We start from the raw sequence: 19,675 nt of genomic DNA on the forward strand, positions 1-19,675 counted from the left end.
TGGCATAGTTCCTGGGGAAAGGAGGCAGAAATGGTGAGAACTGGAGTTTACTGCTGACAGCATTTGAGAGCCTGCTCTACTGACCCAGACTAAAATAAACTGCTTCCAACATCCCAGCAGTCATAAAACAGTATGTTAAACCACAAATAAGTCTCCCTATAGACACATGGCAGGGTGGGAAGGTAAAGCTGAGGTTACCCTGAGGGGAAGATACGAAGCTCACTCTGTGTGTCAGAATGTGTACTCAGGATCATGTTCAGAATTTTCAAAATTTCTCAGGACCTTCCCTTCTAGCCGAAGGATGTCTCCTTCTTGCTTTTTGCAATAACAGAGTTTTCATACCCGCTGCTTTTCTTTAATTTCAACATTAGTACCCTGACCCCATCTTTGTTCTTCCTCCTGTCTACTCTTGTGCCCTCCTTTTTGCTCCTTACTTTTCTTCTTTCCATCTTCCTCAAAAATGAATGGTTTTAGTACCTAAACTGAGACATATCCAAGTCTTCTATCATGAACAAGGCTGATGCTACAGGGTTTCTTTTATTGCTATTCTAAATTTATGCCTGTGTGTGTTCTGTGATGTTGGGGAAGTTCTGTTTCTCTCCCAGTGTCTCAAGCATTTGATTCCTTGCTGTGATAAATAGGCATTTACCTGCTGTAATTAAAAAGAAAAATTAAATTGGTAAGATGATTCCTTTCGGGTTTTTTACTGATAGAAGCTTAGCATTTTCAGAGGCCAGTGTTGCTATCACGGATGCTCTAGGTTTACCACATTTTTATTCAATGCCCTTCTTAACACTTAGAGCATTCCACTTCAAATGAATCTGTGCTCAATTGTTTCCCTAAAAATCAGCTCTTTCAATGTCCCCTGTTCAGTGTAAGACATCTTCTTGGCCTTGTCAAGGAGAGAAAGTTATTGAATTAAACTGGGGAAAAGGCAGTTAAGGATCATGAGGTCAATGGTAAATATTACTGTGATTTCTACACTAGTTCAGTGACACCTCATTCACAGGTGAGGGGCTTTCAGGCTACAGGTGGGCTGGGACTCCAGAAGCTTAAGAGGAAGCGGTCCTCTTGCATAGCATCTATATCCAGATGGAATAAGAGGGTATATATTGGGTATACACACCAAGAGGGTATATATTGATCAAAACTGATGGTTTGTTTCCTTTTTAAAAATTGAATTGTAAGAATCTTTTCCCACCAGACAAAACTGTTACTAATTGAAAATTGGGTAGATAGGTTTGTCATCTTGGTACCCAAAAACCAAAATCAGTGCACACAGATCTTGGTGTAAGTGCTAGCAAGCATTAGCTGTTGCATGTGAAGTCCTTGAATATTTCTTAATCATTACACAGAAAGTAGTCCTTAAGTGTCATTTTCCTGGCTAGCTTTAGCTTTTCCTAGGTCTCAGATGAGCTATAAGTGAATAGATTTAACTTTACAGAGGGTCTTAGAATAATGCCTATTCAGCAGCATTTCTTAAGTTGTTCAACATGAGCTTTTTCTTACATAAACATACAAAAAGCCTTACCCAGACTAAATCAATATAGAAAAGAAAGTAAAGATGTATTTCCTGGTACATGCTTATGGTCATCTTTAGTTGCTTATGATCTTACTGTATTATTAACCAACTGCTGTATTCTACACCACCTGCTAAAAGATTCAGGTGAGATAGCAAGGTTGTTTTTAGAAGGGGGAAGCAATTAAAATCATAGCACCTACAGAACCTTACAGCTAGTAAAACAGTGTTTATGCAAGGGGTAGAGTAGCCATTACTTTGGCTTACTCTGTTTTCCTGATTTTGTCTCCTACAAGGATTTTCAAAGCTGCACAGGGAAGAAGGCTGTGGAGTTCATACATAGCACTTAAACTTAAGATTAGGCCAATTTTGCTGCAATTTAATTTATTTTCATCCTTCTAGGAGGTATTCAACTAAGTTGAGGGCACACTTAGAAAAATAGTTGATACGGAAAACCAGAAATGAGTGCTTGTGTAAATGGTTGTATGCAGATAATTTATTTGGGAAAAGGCTGTGTTTTGATTCTTGTAATAAACTGGCAGGATGTACTTTCTGAAAGCAATAGCCAGCTTAGTCAAAACATCAGTGCATTAGTAACTAATCCTCATGTTCTACATGTTGATGTAGAACACGCATTTCTTGAAATGGGTAATCTACAGAAACACAACTTGTTTGCTTGTATTTTAAAGGTGGGATGTAAAGGATCAAAGGAAAAGATTTGTGTTATATTAAAAAGATTGTTGATAGTGGGAAGAGAATAAAAATGCAGTTTTTATATCAGCATGAAAATATTAAACTGTGATATCCCAAAGCAATGCAAGCATTGTCTAGTTCTTAGTATTTAGTAAATGTATTGGATCAAATGAAAAAAATATCTGTTTCACAAATCTTACTACAAATGCAATGCACTAGTGCTTTGTGTCTTTTGCTGCATCTAAAAATGTCTGCCAAAGAGTGATTACATTAGGTTTTATATTTAAATCAGGAAATTTATGAGGGGAAGAAAGCCATTGTCACGTTGGGGAATTTCAGATTGGCACATAAATCCCCATTTTCTAGGAGTTCAGTTCACAAGGTCATGATTGTGCTGACCAAGCCTAAGGAGTGTAGTGCTAGGTGCAGCTCACTGCAAGTTCTCCAGCACTTCATGAAAATGAAGTGAAATTTCACTTAATGAAAAATACCCCTTAGAGTGACATTCAGGAGAGAACTTATTGTGTGGGTGAAATTAGTATTCTATATATTTGATATTTTTCATTAAATATGTCATTTTGTGCTTTGATTTCAGTAATATTTCACAAAACATATATTCCCTTATTTAGAAGTAGCAATAGACAAAAAAGCTATCATGTTAAAAACAAACAAACAGAAAAAAAAATGCAAAAAACTACCAAAAAAACCCCAAACCAACCCAAAGAGAACTGCATTCATATTGATGAAGCAATGCTTAGAAAGAATAATAAAATACACAGTTGTTGTGGTTAGATCTCTCTATGTGGCAAGTTGACAAATACATTCTTGAGTTTTAAGAAACCACATTAATTTTGAAATACCACTACTGACAGAACAGATTTTCAGTGTATTTGTGCTAAGCATTTAGGAAAGTTACAGGGCTACTGAACAATGCCATCCCACTGCCTCACCAGGAATTACTTGATCAAAATGGATTTCCTGCTGCTCACATGCCTCTGTGGATAGACATGCTTAATTACTTAATTTTATTAATTGCTTGCATACTCCATTGGTGACAGTGGCAATGGTATTTAGCAGTTTCAATTGTGTTTGGATTTGGACAGCACTGGGTTCATACTTTGAAATAGGTTCCTTACCTGTACTTACAGTTTGCATGCAGTGTGTGCATCGCAGGTTGAGATGAACTGCTTTAATCTTTATTTTTAGATTGTTAGCATCAGTGATTAAATAGATCACAGAATTATTAATTTCTCTGTGGAAGCAGCAGTAATACACTAAACTACAATTCTCACATAAGATTTCAACCTAGAATGCAGCAGTAAATTGGATCGCATGTGCAAATAAGATTAAACTTGAACTCAGATGTATGAAATCAATAAAAATAGACTGTAAATTTTTGTGATAGTAGATTCAAGGCAAAAAAAAATAATCAGATAATCCACCTTCTTCCTTTACTGGCTTGTTTTGAAAAACAGTGTTAAGTTCAATTGAATATATTTCATGAAATCTAATGTAACAGAATTTAGCAGAACCCACAAGTCGTGTGGTTCACTAAAATTTATATTTTTTTCTCACTTGTCAGAAAAGTTGTACAGAAAGCACTGTACTGAAATTCCATTTTAAAGACATTGGACTGTTTTTCTATCAACGGTGGAGCAACTGTCTCACAATGAAGTTGTTCATAATGCCAGTATGTGGCTGCTCTTTTTTGGACACTTGAATGTGACATCCTTTATCCATCCAGTATATATGAATTGCTCCTGTTTCCTCGTAATTCTGCTCATGTGGACTTGATTGAAAGTGCAGTTACGTTCAGTGGATTGATCTCATACTAACTTTGGTGAATCTGGATAAATTTTGGAATATATTTATTTGCATATCTCCCATTGAATTCTGTAGAAAAAAGACAGCTGAATAATTCTGAAGAGCTGGACTTGAAACAATGCATAGATGTCATCAAGAATGGCAAAACTGATACATAAATTTTCTTCATTTTTTTATCCTAATGAATATCTGCCTGATTTTGACCTTTGCTGGTTTTTTTTTCCTTTTTTTTTCTTGTTTTTTTTTTCCTTTTTGTTTTTTTGTTTGTTTTTCTTTTTTGCTTTTTCCCTTTGGCATTACAGGAGAGCACTGAATCTAGGAATACTTCGAGACCCTGGGTCAGAGGTTGAAGACAGACAATATCAAATAGATCTTCAGTCTATAAATATTGGTACTGCTCACTGGAATCAGCTGAAACCAGAGAAGGAAAATGGAAAAGGAGGGGTTTTGACAGAGAGTGAAAGAAATTCTCAAAATCCAGCGCTTGAATGGAACATGGCCAGTAGGTAGGAAGTTTTTTTAAACTTTTTTTTAATATAATTACATAGCAGAAACACTGCAGATGTCATTTGCAGTGTATCTGAATCAAATAATTTTGGACTGGTTTTGCTTTACATTACAAGCACATTTCCAAGGCGTTTTGGATTATACATTTGAAATGCGTATTACTATTGTTATACTGTAGTAACTGTCTGGTTATTTTGTGCCTTTGTTTCCACTATAAGCTCTTTTCTGAATGAATTACTGTATGTCCATAAAAATAACTCCAGGGCTGAGACTTTAGCTTCTCAGTCTACAAGCAATGGGAGGTTTTGGTTTTGATATTTTTTTTAGGGTTTTTTTTAATCTTCTGTTTGTATTTTTAAAAAGCTTGAGTAAAACCAGCTTAGACATTTCTAAGCTAGAGGAGGATAAAGTAGAACATTTCCTATTGGTTCTGAACTGTTTTTTGCACTTCTGTAACTAAAACCAGATGAATTTTGAGAATGAGATATTTCAGCTGAGTCTCCCTTATTGTGTATTGTATGATCTGTACACCAAAAAACCCCATCCTCCAGTAAAAGAAAGTTGAAAAAATTTCAAATACAAACTTGTTTTTTTAAGTGGTAAACTATGAAAAAATGACATCTTAAGTTTTAGTATACTTTAAATTCCATACAGGTGGTTTGAAGCTAAGTTTTCAGGCTGTGTAGCAGTCAGACTTCTCTTTGCAAACGGAGATGAATAAGATCTGATGGTGAAGAGTAATAATTCACTGGTTCCTTAAATAAGATTCCTGTGTTAATTGAAGAATAAGTTCATAAAAGTGATAAAGAAAAGGCAAAAAATGAACCATTGCTGATTTTTTAAATTTTTTTTTTTTTATTAAAAGAGAGAGGTAAGAGGACTCTGAGATTTTTCTGAAGTGAGACAAGGTGTAGTTAAAGAAGCTATGTGGTGGCATGCAGACTGACCAAGAGAACAAATAAGCTCACACTTGAGCACATTTTGGGAAAAGATGTGATCAATATTTTAAATTCCACCTTATCATTGAAAAACAGAGGGCAGGAAATGGAGATCTAACTGAAGGAATAGTAAAACCACAGAAAGTGACAGGAGAACAAATAAAAATTTAAACACAGTGATAATATTTATCTTCATTTGTAAGATCACCTGACCTTTTTTAACTAATATAATTACTTAGACAATTTTTCTTTTCAAAAGAATTTTGAAAAAATGTGTGTGACCTTATCTCAAAGGACTTCTGGCCAATTTGCAAGTTGAGCTTGAGTAGCAGACACTGAGAAACTGGCTTTTCTTTTCCTTCCCACTGGCGAAGCACACTTTGATCTCAGCTTTATGGTTGTAGATTTTGATAAGAAATTTGATGGGATTTCTGAAAAGCTATTAAGATAAGAGAGAGAGGAGCTACTATTACAGATAACCTGAGTCCTTTTTATTTCTCATAACTTCTTGGACATCCTTCTTTTCCTCAGTAGACTTCCAAAATAGAATGTATTAGAATATTCTTAACACATAAGTATGTTTGGTTTGAAATTGCTTTTAAATTAATCTTATATTTGGGGTTCAATTTAGATCACTTTTAATTAAATACATTAGCATTTTCCTTCTGGTATGCAACACTTTATTTTAATTCCAGCTCAAATTTTTTTAAAGAAAAAGTCAGTATGAGTGTTCCTTTGTCTTTTGGCTTGAAATTTTACACATTTACTACAGTTCTTTTCCAGGATTTTTGCTTTTTTAGTTGGCAGTCATTTTAACTGCATCTGGGCTTATTTTACGATCTGTGGAAGTGGTGTGCTGAGAACTGGAAGAACCTGCATTGAACTCTGCCATCCACTGAGCTATTTCCAATGTGCACCAAAAGGTGCTGGCTGCATGGTGTTTTACATGGTGCTTAATGTCTTAAGGGTTAAATTTATCTTAAAATTTCCTAGAACTACCACAAGCACTTAATTCTTTGACCTACTTGTGATACTATTTTCTTTTTTAATTCTTTAAGTTTCTTGAACATGTTTAACCTGGAACATAGTGAATTATTTTTACTGAGTTATTTTAGGGTTAGTTTCTTTGTTTGGTTTTAATATACTTTTATTTATTTTTACATATCATTTAGAACCAGTGTTATGGTTTGTTAGCTGCATTGGGTTTTAAGATTCTTTCTGGAGACCCGTTTTCCTCATTTTTTTAATTCTTAGGCTTTATGTGGTGCAGTATAATGTCCAACATCTGTCCAAGTATTTCAGTTACTTTGCAGAAGACTTCAGCACAGATAGCAGCCATTCATTTTCCATTCCTATTTCTAAAAGCATTACTACTTTTTTATTTTAATATATTAAATAACTGTAAAAAATTCTCAAATACATTATACTGTAATTCAGTCTACAGGGTGAAGATTTGATCTTGTTTTAAAAATTCACATAAAGACCAAATCACTCTAAATATAAGATATCATGCAAACATATATTTAAGTGCTTTTGACATAACTTGTAATTTAAATGCTGTAACAATCTTTACACAGAAAGTAAATCCTTCTGGTTTTTCCACCATTTTTTCTGCAGTTTAGTATTTCTAGTACTTTAATGTCTCATGGGTTTGATTTTTTGAAAAACTTCTACATTGTAATTTGGAAAGCAAACAGTCTTGCATTGAGTCTAAGTCTTGAGTGTTTGAAGGCCTTTAGTTTACAATTCTTCAAGAGGGCTATTGGGAAGTGCTGGTGTGATGCCTCCTAGGCCTCTGCAGGTCACTCCATGATAAATGAGGGGCCTGGAGTGCTCTGGTGGGGTAGATGCCCTGTCTCAGAAAAAAAAAACCAAAAAAACCCAACATCCAAATTCTGTGCTGTACTGAGGATCAGGGATCATAACTCTTCCCATTATGAAATGTTTGTATTTCACTGTAGATGTTATAAAAAGCTCCCTAATGGTGTAATATATGAAAAGAATACTGGAAACAGTCAGACAGTTCTAATAAGGTTATGTACAAATGAAACCTGTCCACGTTTATTCCCTATACCAAACAGCATGTGGGGAACTGGGAGTACTTAACCAAGAGAAGTTTTATTGATTGAAAACTGCTTTTACAGCTTGCAGATCTCCTCCTCCCTCTCCCTCCTCTCAATGGAAAAAACAACAGCCCTGAAGGAAATAAAGAAATATATCCTCTCTTGAGGCCTCGCCCCCGTCCCTGTGCAATCCTTCCCCAGCTCCCAGCAGCAACTTCTGCTTCCTGCAGCTTGAATAAACTCCGTTTAAAAAGAAAAAAAATTAATTGAGCTTAAAAGCATTACTTCTCTGTGTGGTAATGAATTGAGTGTGGCAATATACTGCATTACAGTTCTGTCCTTGGCATACCACCATCTGGAACAGCTCTCTGCAACTCTCATTGAGCATGTCAGGGAGCCAATGATCTGTTGTACTAAACTGAACAAAATACCACTCTTGCTTTGCAAGGATCCTCAGAAAGGTTTCCTGCAGATTTTTCTTTGAATAGTTTTTTTGGTCATGCTTTTTGGGAAAGCTGAAGTGCAGCTTACTAAGTTCTCACAAGGAATACCAGGAAAAAAGAGATCTTGATTCATATGTAGGGAAGTAGGGGCATCCCCTGTGAACTTTTTGAAATAAAATGCAATAAATTTGTATTCAGTCCTGTACTTCAGTTGCTGTGCTTGAAGTCGTGCTTGTATTCATACTGTAGAAGGTCTTACCCAATAAGATGGAGTATATTATTTTCTTTATAAATACACAGCAAAGAAATATTGCTCAGCATTCTTAATAAGATGAAAATTAACTTTACTGAGGCATAATTATTTAACAATAGTCATTCTGTACAACCAGATGGTGTACGTTTTTTTCATTTTATAATTCTGGTCATTAGGTAATCCTCAAAATGTTGCTATTCTGTTTCACTGTCTTGCAATGTGCCTTTCCAACACCTCAGAGAACTGAAAGGATATGAACCTTCTGCCCACTGGGAGATGGAGGTCTGAGGCATGATAATGTCATTACTAGTTGGATATCCAAATACAGTTGTGGATCAAGGATTAACTGCTTTATACAACTATGGGAAACCTGCAAAGGAAAAATCTTTCCTAAGTTAGCATGCTAGCCAACATAACATCTCTGGTTTTGCATGCCTCATACTACTAGAGAACACTGATTATGTTGCCTGTTCCATGCTAAAGACTTGAATTTTTTGTTTTTATTCAAGTGACAGAATTCTTGGGGAGGACTTGTCTGTCTGTAGATAGTAGACTTTTATGACATAAAAAATTTGTTGATTGTCATTCATGTGTTGAATTTATATGATTTTCTCCCTGACCTATGTATTTTTTACGCAGGTAAGAGCTCAAATTCTAGATTCAGTAAGCTGTTGTTAAGAGAAAAATTGCAATAAGAATAAGGCAAACATTTCCACGTTTCACATCTAGGTTTTGTTTAGCTCTTACTGGCCAGTATTTTCTGCTTTTTTTTTTTTTTTTTAATTAGGTTTTCCACATAATAAGGCCAAGTTATAGGTCTTCTTTGTGCAATTTCATAGCTTATCCAGTCTCACATCATTGCACCTCCTAGGTTAGTGCAACATCATCTCTTTGGCAGTCCTTCCTCCTCGTGTAAATTCAACATGCTTCTGAGTGGGTGTAATCAAATACTGATGAATTCATTTGATTTAATCAAATGTTATTTCTTTGAATACAAAATTCTGTTCTTCACATTTTTTTCTCTCTTCTCCCCACATGTTTTGTCATATTAATTATTAGAAATATCTGTGCTTTCTGGTATTTCCAGACTTCTGTGTCTATCCATTTCCCCTTATGCGTCTGCTTTCATTTGCTTTGAAACATCTACACTCTCTGCTTGTCAGATCTCATCGTACTGGTTACCAGAGCTGCTACATGTAATTTTTGAAGAAGCACTTTCTTGCTCATGCCTAGGTTAGCCTATATGTTATAAAGGCACTTCGTGTGAACGTGCACGGAGTTACTGCAATATCACCTTGCAAATCCTTCCAAAAAAATTCTTTTTTATTATACTGTAATATAAAACCTCCTAAGACAGCTTTCAGGTTGCCACTGTACGGATATCATTACCTATGATGCTGTTAGTTGTTCACTTTTACTGTCTGTGAGGGTGTTTTTTCTTGTAAGCCTTTGAGGACACAGACCACTTTGGTCTTGTGCTTTTACAATGTGGATCTGTGGTCCATAACCAGTGTTCATGTTATTGAGCAGATACAGCCCAAATTCAGCACACCTCCAGGCCTTATCAGAACAGCTTTACTGCCTTATTGCTTTGCTTTAGCATATGGTGTTTCAAATGTGCTGTACTTTTAAGTGTAGATGATCAACTACTTTAACATATCTAAAAGTACTTGCTTTTCCTTTTTTTCCAAGACAAATATATAACAGATGCATAAATGAACCATGGAATGAATGTGCTGCAGACATAGAGCCATCATTACGCTCTTCACAATCAAGTTTTTTCATAAGCTCATGTGGTGTACACCTGTGTTAAGTTAACTGTGCACTTAGGTGCAGTGTGGAAGACTTAATAATTCAAAGTGGAATTTGTTTCTTTGGTCCTTTTGTGCTCTTTCTCATATCCTCTCCCTTCATTATTTACTGTGCTCTGTTTGCCTTCTGTTTGTACTTACAATTATTTTGCTAATACTTGATTTGGCTGAACTTCAAATTCACCAGCTAGAAATGCAGAAACTAGTAAGTTGAGTAGGACAGGGATACCACATAGTAATGATTTTTGTAAAAAGTAAAATAACACATGATATCTGTAGTGCCAAAAAAGTTATTTAACCCAGTGTACTTGGTTAGTTAAGAAATTAAGAAATTGGAATACATACTAACTGAAAAATAATTTGAAAGATGACTGAAGAGAGCCAGTCTCTTCAGGGTCTAGGGTTCTAGTAACTTGCTTTTACAGCTCTGCTATATGTATCAGCAGTTTTATATCACGTTATATAGAACATTCTAATGTATAGCTGTATGTTTTTTCATAGAATTGTTCTGCTACTTAGCTCTTTCATTTTCCTCACAAACAAAAGCATTTTTTCTCATCCTATTGTGAAGGAGAAATAGGAATTGGGTAGAAAACCATCTGGTTTAAATTTAATACTAAGGTGATGGCAGGGAGAGAAGCATTTGTAGAGCTGGCAAAATCTAAGATGATTTTTTCAGTTGAAGGTGTACACTAACTATTAACAGATCTTCTTTCTAATTTGGGGATCGAAGTAGACTTTAGAATTTTGCTTTAAAAACCATCCTTGCAGATCAGGAGATCTACAGCTTATGAAAATGCTTTTAAAGTTTTCTCACTCTTAGTAACTGTCTTGCTCTGAAGTATCTTGCATGCAACTTAGAGCAGTGTGCATCCCTCTCAGCAGTGTAGAGAAAGTTTATTAGACTTGTGTGCAGTAAATAGAAGCTCTGCTCTGTTGCATCTGCTCTTGACTGATGTGCACTGTTGCCTTGAATAAATTTGAAGGCTTCAAGGCCAATCTACATCTGACAGTCTGTATTCCCAGCTTTCTATCATCATTTCATGCTTTCTACATGTTTTGAGGACACTTAAGAAAATTGTTAGTAGAATGTGAAGCATCAAATTGAAATTGTGTAAGCAGTAATTTGTCATCTGGATTTTTAATTTTTTGAACTTGACTGAATTACAGTCATGTTATGATGTCTTTTTAATTTCTTTTTTTCCCTAACTCTTGGCCCACATGCCATCAGCATTTGAAATAGTGTCATTTTCAGCAGAATCTAGTGTCATTGTGTGTATTGATGATGACTGTGTATTGATACCTATTATTAAACAAGACAGTTACCTATTCCACGTGCAGTCCAGAGATTTCTGCATAGTCAAGCATATAACCATATTGTTTATTGGCATGTACATGGATAACTCCAATGATGCTAAGGACTAATTGTCAAATTGCATAGTTCATGTGTCTGGCTCACTTGAATGATGCCTGAACGGCCATGTTTCCATTACTGGAGATGGCAAGATTAAAGGTAGTACAGGGATACCTGTCTGGCATGGAGATAAATCTTAAGGACTTCTACATAAACTTACTTCCTTCTTCTACATGGCAGTTCATTTCAGTCTCTTGTGTTGTGATAGATATTTGTATAATTTAGTGTATAGTTTTAACTTGCATTGTTTCAGAGTTGATAAATTTCTGTTTTGTAAGCATAGGAAATCTAGCCTTGGGCCAATAACTTTTTGGTGACTTCTAGAGTTCTCTGTGGTGAAATGCAGGTATTTAGCATCTCTATAAATCATGATAGGTAAAAAAGTTATCAAAAACCTCTCTTGATGGAAGGTTCTCCTAAGATTTTGAACTCTGTCCTCTTTCAGGAGCTGAATAACATCTTGATCTCATTATCTTTTTTCCCCTGATCTCAGGGGCTCTCAGATGGCATTTTGTGGCAATAGTTTATTTGACCTGACCCAGATGATTCTGGCTATTTGGAATGTGTTGTCATAAGCTATTACTGGTTCATCTATAATGGAGCTGTGCCCTTAGGCTTAGTATTTTCTTAAAACAGAACAAAAAAAGAAACACACAGCTTGGGGGAAAAAAGGAATTATCAAGTTTAATGACACAAATATTATTGGCAAGCAAATGGTGTTATTTGGATGAAAAGGTACTATCTCTGAACAGCCAGTGGTGGAAGCAGTGGAGGAAAACTGACATCTCTCCATTTTCATGGCACTTTAAATGTCTTGGGCAGTAGTTATATATTATTGTGTGATCCCTAGAGTTTCATGGGGTTTCCTAGTTTAATTTTTCATATCTTTGATTTTTGTGTCAGTTACACTGTTGTGTGCAGAAATTATTTCACCACAGACCTTTAAAGCATGAATTCAACTATAATCCAGACTTTAGAACACCTGTTCATAGCACCTATTCCCATAGCATTCTCCTGAAAAATCTGTCAGCCCAGGGCTCAGACACGAGCACTCTGTGCTGAGGTAGGAACTGCTGGAGGCCCCCAGAGAGTAGCGCTGAATGGTGCTGATCCAATTGGCGGCCGGTCACTAGTGGTGTCCCCAGGGTGGGCCCAGTTCTGTTTAATATCTTCATTGATGACTTAGATGAGGGGATTGAGTCCATATTTAGGAAATTCACAGACAACACTAAGCTGCGGGGGAGTGTGGATCAGCTGGAAGGCAGGAGCGCTCTGCAGAGGGACCTGGACAGACTGGAGAGTTGGGCTGATTCCAATGGGATGAGGTTCAATACAGCCAAGTGCCGGGTCCTGCACTTTGGCCACAACAACCCCATGGGGAGCTCCAGGCTGGGCACAGAGTGGTTGGAGAGCAGCCAGGCAGAAAGGGACCTGGGAGTCTGGATTGAAGGAAGCTGAACATGAGCCAGCAGTGTGCCCAGGTGGCCAAGAAGGCCAATGGCATCCTAGCCTGGATCAGGAACAGTGTGGCCAGCAGGTCCAGGGAAGGGATTCTGCCCCTGTACTCAGCCCTGGTGAGGCCACACCTCGAGTACTGTGTCCAGTTCTGGGCCCCTCATTTCAGGAAGGAGATTGAGGTGCTGGAGCAGGTCCAGAGAAGAGCAAGGAGGCTGTGAAGGGATCCAGCACAAGTCCTGTGAGGAAGGGCTGAGGGAGCTGGGGGTGTTCAGCCTGGAGAAGAGGAAGCTCAGGGGAGACCTCATCGCTCTCTACAACTCCCTGAAAGGAGAGGGTAGCCAAGGGGGGGGTCGGTCTCTTCTCCCAAGTAGCTACCAGTAAGACAAGAGGGCATGGACTTGAGCTGTGCCAGGGGAGGTTTAGGTTGGATATTAGGAAGAAATTCTTTACAGAGAGGGTGATCAGGCATTGGAATGAGCTGCCCAGGGAGGAGGTGAACTCTCTGTCCCTGGAGGTTTTTAAGGAGACTGGATGTGACACTCAGTGCCGTGGTCTGGGAACCACAGTGGCAGTGGATCAAGGGTTGGACTTGATGATCTCAGAGATCCTTTCCAACCTGGATGATTCTGTGATTCTGTAAAGTGAAGGGCATCCACTGACAAGTTTGAAAAATCCTGATAGTAAAGTTCATATCTTTGTTCAAATTATTTTTGTCTAGTTCATTAAGCAGTAAAAGCAGCAGTGTCAAATATCAGACTTGTCTACCTGGAGGTAGTTTGAAAAAAGTCAAATATTTCAGCATATATTTTCTGTGAAATGAAGGTAGAAGCTCACCTTCAGAATTGGAAATAATGTGATTTATAATGGTGATATTTCATGTTTATTGAGGTAACTCTCAAATGCTCAAATGCTATACTAATATTGAAGCCATTTTTTGCTACATACTGGATGCAAAGAAGAGTATGAGAAGCTTTGCCCCTCAAAAATGTATAATGTAATGTAATTTTTTAATTTTTTTTTTTTTTTTTTTTTTTTTTAGCATACGACGGCATCAGGAAAGGAGAGCGATTTTAACTCCAATTTTAACAGATTTTACAGTTCGAATAACTGCAGCTCCTGCTATTATTTTCACCAAAATTGATGCTGCAGAGAATTTACACGCAGAGGTTAGTACAAGATGTGAACAGCAATAGTGTAACTTCTAATACGTGGATAATCTTAATATTTTACTGTTTCACTATTTTATATGTCCGGGTGTGTTTTCAAATATAGAGATCATGACTGAAAGCAAAGCCAAGCAAAAGGTCTTAGTCACTATCTGAAATGCTCTTTCCACACTGGAGAAATAATTTTTGTGTATCATTTGATATTAAAGGCAGCCCGTGCAGAGGTAGATGAGCCTGTTTGCAATTCAGAAAATGGGAAATGATTTCCAGAAAGATTTTTAAAAGATTTCTGATTAAAAGGTGTTGAGAAGAGGTGCCATAGTACAGCATTCTCGTAAAGAAGCCTGGAAATGCAATTTATAGACTATCTTTAAGAAAAAAATTGAGCTGAATTCTTCATGTCAGATTTTCAAGCCCACAGATTTCCACAAAACATCTGCTCTCCAACCATTACTGTAGGTACTTGAAGCTACTCCAGGTCTCCAGATTTAACAATCACTTTTACCAGTCTATGGGTCAGCTTCTTCAAGGTTAGTCTGTGAATCATGTTGCACACAGAAGGTATTGACTCACTTTCTGGCATTTGTTTGTAGCTCAAGAATTTAAAACATTTTATGTAGGGGAAATATCAGAAAGTTATTGTCAGCTCACAAGGATTATTTCTCATAACAGCTGCCTCCTGAGAAAAGCAAGACGGGAGCAAAAAGGGTATTAGGTGTGTATTGCAGCATGCAGTAGGAATACATGGTTGCAAAATAACAGCTAATGAGAGAGAAAAAGTAACATTTTCATATTTTATGTAAAGAGTCTTTGCAAAGGCAGATGGAAATTGTTTAATGTAAAAAAAAAAAAATAAAAAAAATAGTGTTTTCTATACATACCTTCTTTATATCTACTCCCTGGATGATGTTCAATGATGAAGGGAGGGGTCTAGTTTAAATTACAAAGTGCTTGAACATTTTGCAAGCTTCTCATGAGCCAAGGGTAGTACTTCTGCTTATGAAGCTACCCTTCTGCACTGATTCTGTTTTTCATCTCTTTCTCTCTGGCCAGCAGTGATGAAGAGCTTTTTTTCACCAATAAAACAGGGGCCATCCAGATAGCTTTGCCAAGGTATTAACAATGGTTTACATGCAAAGAGAAATCAATTAGGTTGGTTATCAGTGATTTCCAACATATGATTTAAGTATAAATCAATCAGAGTCTATGTTGAAAAAAAAAAAAAAAAAAGGAAGGAAAATTGTAGTCATTGCCAAGGAAATGAAAACCAAAACCAAAATCTGACAGTCTGGTGTGTGATCCTATCAAGAGATGAAAACAAGGCCTCACAAAATTTGCCTGAATAGTTATGCTGTTGAAAGCAAACAATCCTTGTTTGGAAGCCTGAGACACCACTTCCCCCTAAAAAGACTGAATTAGTACTACATCCAGTGTTGAAGACTTGCATCAGAGAATCCAAATACAGTTATATAGAAGCTGAAAATTATTTCCCCAGTAGCTGCTATCTGTTGTTTTCCTATAATTTCTCGACAGGAAATTTTGGTGTGTGGTCACTCTTTGGAGGTGAATGTGACGACAAACCTTGATTTCTTTCTCAATGTGGCTCAAGTACAACTTCTTCAGCAGCTGATACAAGCCAATATGGGTGGCCTGGAACCTTCCAGTAGCACCACAGAGGTAGGTTTTCCCCTGGTTTACAACTGGGCTTTTTTGGGCTACTGTAGCATCATCTGGACAAAATTATGTCAGTAAGTGAAATATATATTTTGTTATCGTTTGTTTGTTCAGCTTTAAAATGTATTCTGATGTTGTTTGAACAATAGGATGAGTGTTACTTTAAGAAGAATAAATCAGTTAATTAGACTAAGGTGCTTCTGCAACATCTTGTCCTAAGATGGCCTAAGAGAATTGTCCAAAGTAAACAATGAAGTAAAAAATAAATTTTGAAGTAGGTTTTTGAGGTTGTTTGGTATTTTCAACTTTTGTTGAAGCTTTGCCATCTTCTTACGAGTTTATATACTTCACTAAAGACAGTAAACTTCAAAATTTTCTCTGTAGCTAGTAGCCACTACTGATAATGACTATTTTCACTTAAGTCCCTGAGATTCAGTCTACCTCTGAATATTCTTGTGCTTCTTAAGTAAGAAAGGTGATAGGTACATCATGAAGGGTCTTTCATCTCCTGAGCAATTCATCTCTCCCTTTTTATGGAATCTCGCAGTGTTCAACAACAATCACTTGTATTTGACAATCTTTATTTCTAAAAGTTGATAACCTCAGTTTGCAGTGGAGTCCAGTCAGTAATTGTGACAGACTTGCAAGTTTAAATTATTAAACTTTTGGGCTGAGGAGGAAGAAAAGAGGAAAGGAACTTTGCCCTAAGAAAAATAAGGTTATTTCTTCTCTTTAAAACCAGGGATCTAGTCAGGCTGACAGCATCTTTTGAAGACAGTAGAAGTTAATGTATGACAAGGCACTAATTCCACTGGAATGGCTGTTGGACCCATGAATAAATCTTCAAAAATAAGAGGGAAATAAATAAATAAATAAATAAATAAATTCCGTCTTTCCAAGAATCTAGATCTTAAAGATTCAATTTGCATGTGAGTCTGAGTGGAAATAAGAAATGCTCTAGAACAGCTAAAGTACTTATATATTCCTCCTTTCTCATCCTGTCAAAGCCCCAGAAGCTGCTTGTTATCTGCTAATATTGGCATCCCATCACCACCACCACCCTTGTTCCCTTCCAAGGATAGAGGGAAATAAAGGGAGTTGTCTCATTATCATGTAAAAACATGAAAACTGTAGAATAGAAATGCAGCATATCTTTCTTTTGCTTGGATACTTTGTAGATACAGGACCTCTTTTGGATATTAACATAATTTATGTAGTAGTGCTGTTTTCCCATTGTCAGTGGAATGGGAAGATTTTAATGAATGTCAAGAATTTTAATTTTGTATCGGTGCTTTTCAGAAGTGCTGCATGACTGATGTAGATTGTACAAACTTAAAAGCAGTTTTCTAGACACTTTAAAAAAGCTTTTTGTTGACTACATCCCAAGATAGCTATTTGTTCTTCATTCCTATCTCCTCTGCATTATTGCCATCTCCTTTAATAAATTAATAAAGGGAATATTTCTTGTTCTAAGTGGTGGTTATTTCTTATTCAAAGGGTTCAAAGGGTTCTCTTAAATAAGTTTTAGAAGTATTTTGATTTGCTATACAAAAAATGTAAAATCCACTTATTGTTTTTTGTCCAGGTGTTTCTTCAGTGTTACATATAAGACACCCCACCCTCTAATATTTATATACGCATTTACTGCCAGCCTCATCTTTCTCCTTTAGTCAGAGAGAAATACAGTACACTTATTGTATACTGCTGGGTTTTTTTCAATTAATAGAGGCTGGAGCCTGCACTTGGCTATCTATACTTCACACCTTCTAATTATTGAATTGTAAGATTCAAAACATGATTTACATTCAAACATGCCTCTGGAGACCATTCTTCTGCTCAAAAGAACACCAGTGTCAAACCTAGATCAGGTTTTTTGACACGTTGAGGTTCATGTTGAGTGCACTCACATGGCAAGTGCAGTACAGCCATGGGATCAGGCTTGTTCAATATCTTCATCAGTGATCTAGATAAGGGGATTAAGTGCTTCCTCAGATAGTTTGCAGATGACACCAATTTGGGTGAAAGTGTTGAGATGCTTGAGGGTAGGAAGGCTCTGAGGAGGGAGCTGGACAGCGTGAATTGATGGTCTGAGGCCAATTACAACTCAGTTGATATTTTTCTTATGCTGCAAGAACCAAAATTGGTCCCAGTATTCCAGATGTGATTTCACAGGAGCTGGTTAAATCATAATCACATCCCTCAATCTACCAACTGTGCTTCTGCCAATACAGTCCAAGATGCTGCTGACCACTGTTGCTGCCCAGACACAAAACTGGCTCATGTCCAATAGGACTGCTCTGCAACCAAATTGTATCATTGCTGAGATTCTTTCTATACAAGTACAGGACTTCACAGGACCTCACATTTCTCCTCTTTTAACATTCTAAGGTTCCTTTTTGGGTAATTTGTTTACCCTGTCCAGGTCTTTGTGGATAGCAACTCTGCCCTGTGCCCTTGTACATGTTCATTGCTTCCCATTCATCAGTACCCTCTGAGTTCAGTCATTTAACTAGTTTTATATCTGCTGGTCCATCTATCCAAACTATAATGTCTAAAATATTGTAGAAGCATTTAAAGCCTTGCCAAAGTTGAGGTAAATTACATTCACTGCCCCACCCTTGTCCACAAATCCATCCATTTTGTCACAGACATTACCCTGATAGATATCTGCTTTGTGGATTCTGAGGAAGGGCAAAGCGTTTCAGTCAGAAGCTTTCCTTTGCTCATCTCAGGGCTGTCACTTTTTTGATACTTAATAATGCTTTGCATTTTTTTCAGAGCCAATAGTTTCTAATGCTTGCTGTCCAAGTAAAAACTATGGATATATAAAGCATGTCTCTCTGCTTGTCTCTAGCACTCTTTCTGTCTGTAGGCCTCCCTGCTGATTCTTTCTCCAGCAAGGTGAGCTCTCAAGGCTGCCAAGTATGTGGGCTGATGACAGCTCTTTCAGCAAGCAGCCCTTTGAAGCTAACCAGTATTCCAAAGAAAGACAATAAAATAAAAGACAACAAAATATTTGGGAATTCTGGATGTATTTTACCCTCCCAGGTATATTCTGGGAGGAGGAGCATAAGAGTCAAATGCATAGACCTTGACTGCAAGATGAAAGGTTTGGAGCTGTGAAGCCACAAATATTTGAGAAGTGCAAACATCAAGGCTAAAGTAGAATCACTTAGAGTTCTATTTAAAGTTGTGGAGATATACAAGGAGTCATCTATTTGAAACTGGAAGTAAACATTCAAGTCTGGATGTTACAAAAAATCTTAGAACACTGCCTAAAGACAGGCAAAAAAGATGTTAAGCTGAGGTAATTTTGCTTATTTTTAATATCAAGAGAATACTACCTGCTGTGGTTTGTGATTGAACTGGTTCTAATGTTACAGTCTCTAACCGATCATAACAGCCTCCTATCAATTCTAAAATATGTGATTCTGAGTTTAGTAAATTCTATTAATCTGCTCTGCATTTCAAAAAATAAGCCACACTACATTAAAATGGCAAAAATTAGTGAACTGCATTCTCTGAAGCCTAAGAATCTTTAAGCAGCTAAGTATGTTTTTATTAATAACGAAGAACTTAATTTTGTTTAGACTTCCTGGGGGATGGGGTTTTACCAACAGTAATTAATTTTGTTATTCATTAATATAAAATAATCATATTAACTCTGCTTTTAAAACAACCACATATTAAGAATAACACATGCCTAATTTTGAAACCAGTATATTCAAGCAAGTTGAGCATTTATACTTCCTAACAAAAAAAAAACATACTTTAAGGGAGTAGGGATGAACCAATTCATTAAGAAAGCCAGAGATGGGAATAGTTTTTGATCTATGATCTATGTATGCATTCTATACAGTATCCCACAGAAAAAAAAACACCACCCTTAAGTGACAAAGCTAATATAACATT

General features: G+C 36.7%; 1 protein-coding gene across 1 annotated transcript in view; it reads left to right on the forward strand.

Annotated features, from left to right (window-relative positions):
• Positions 1-19,675, forward strand: part of VPS13B (vacuolar protein sorting 13 homolog B) — a 417,894-nt gene that overhangs the window by 260,343 nt on the left and 137,876 nt on the right. The window contains 3 exon segments of the mRNA XM_030444536.1: positions 4,339-4,542; positions 13,963-14,089; positions 15,623-15,766. Coding sequence (XP_030300396.1) covers positions 4,339-4,542; positions 13,963-14,089; positions 15,623-15,766 — 475 coding nt within the window.

Source organism: Calypte anna, chromosome 2 (assembly GCF_003957555.1).
Source record: "Calypte anna isolate BGI_N300 chromosome 2, bCalAnn1_v1.p, whole genome shotgun sequence".
NCBI lineage: Eukaryota > Metazoa > Chordata > Aves > Apodiformes > Trochilidae > Calypte > Calypte anna.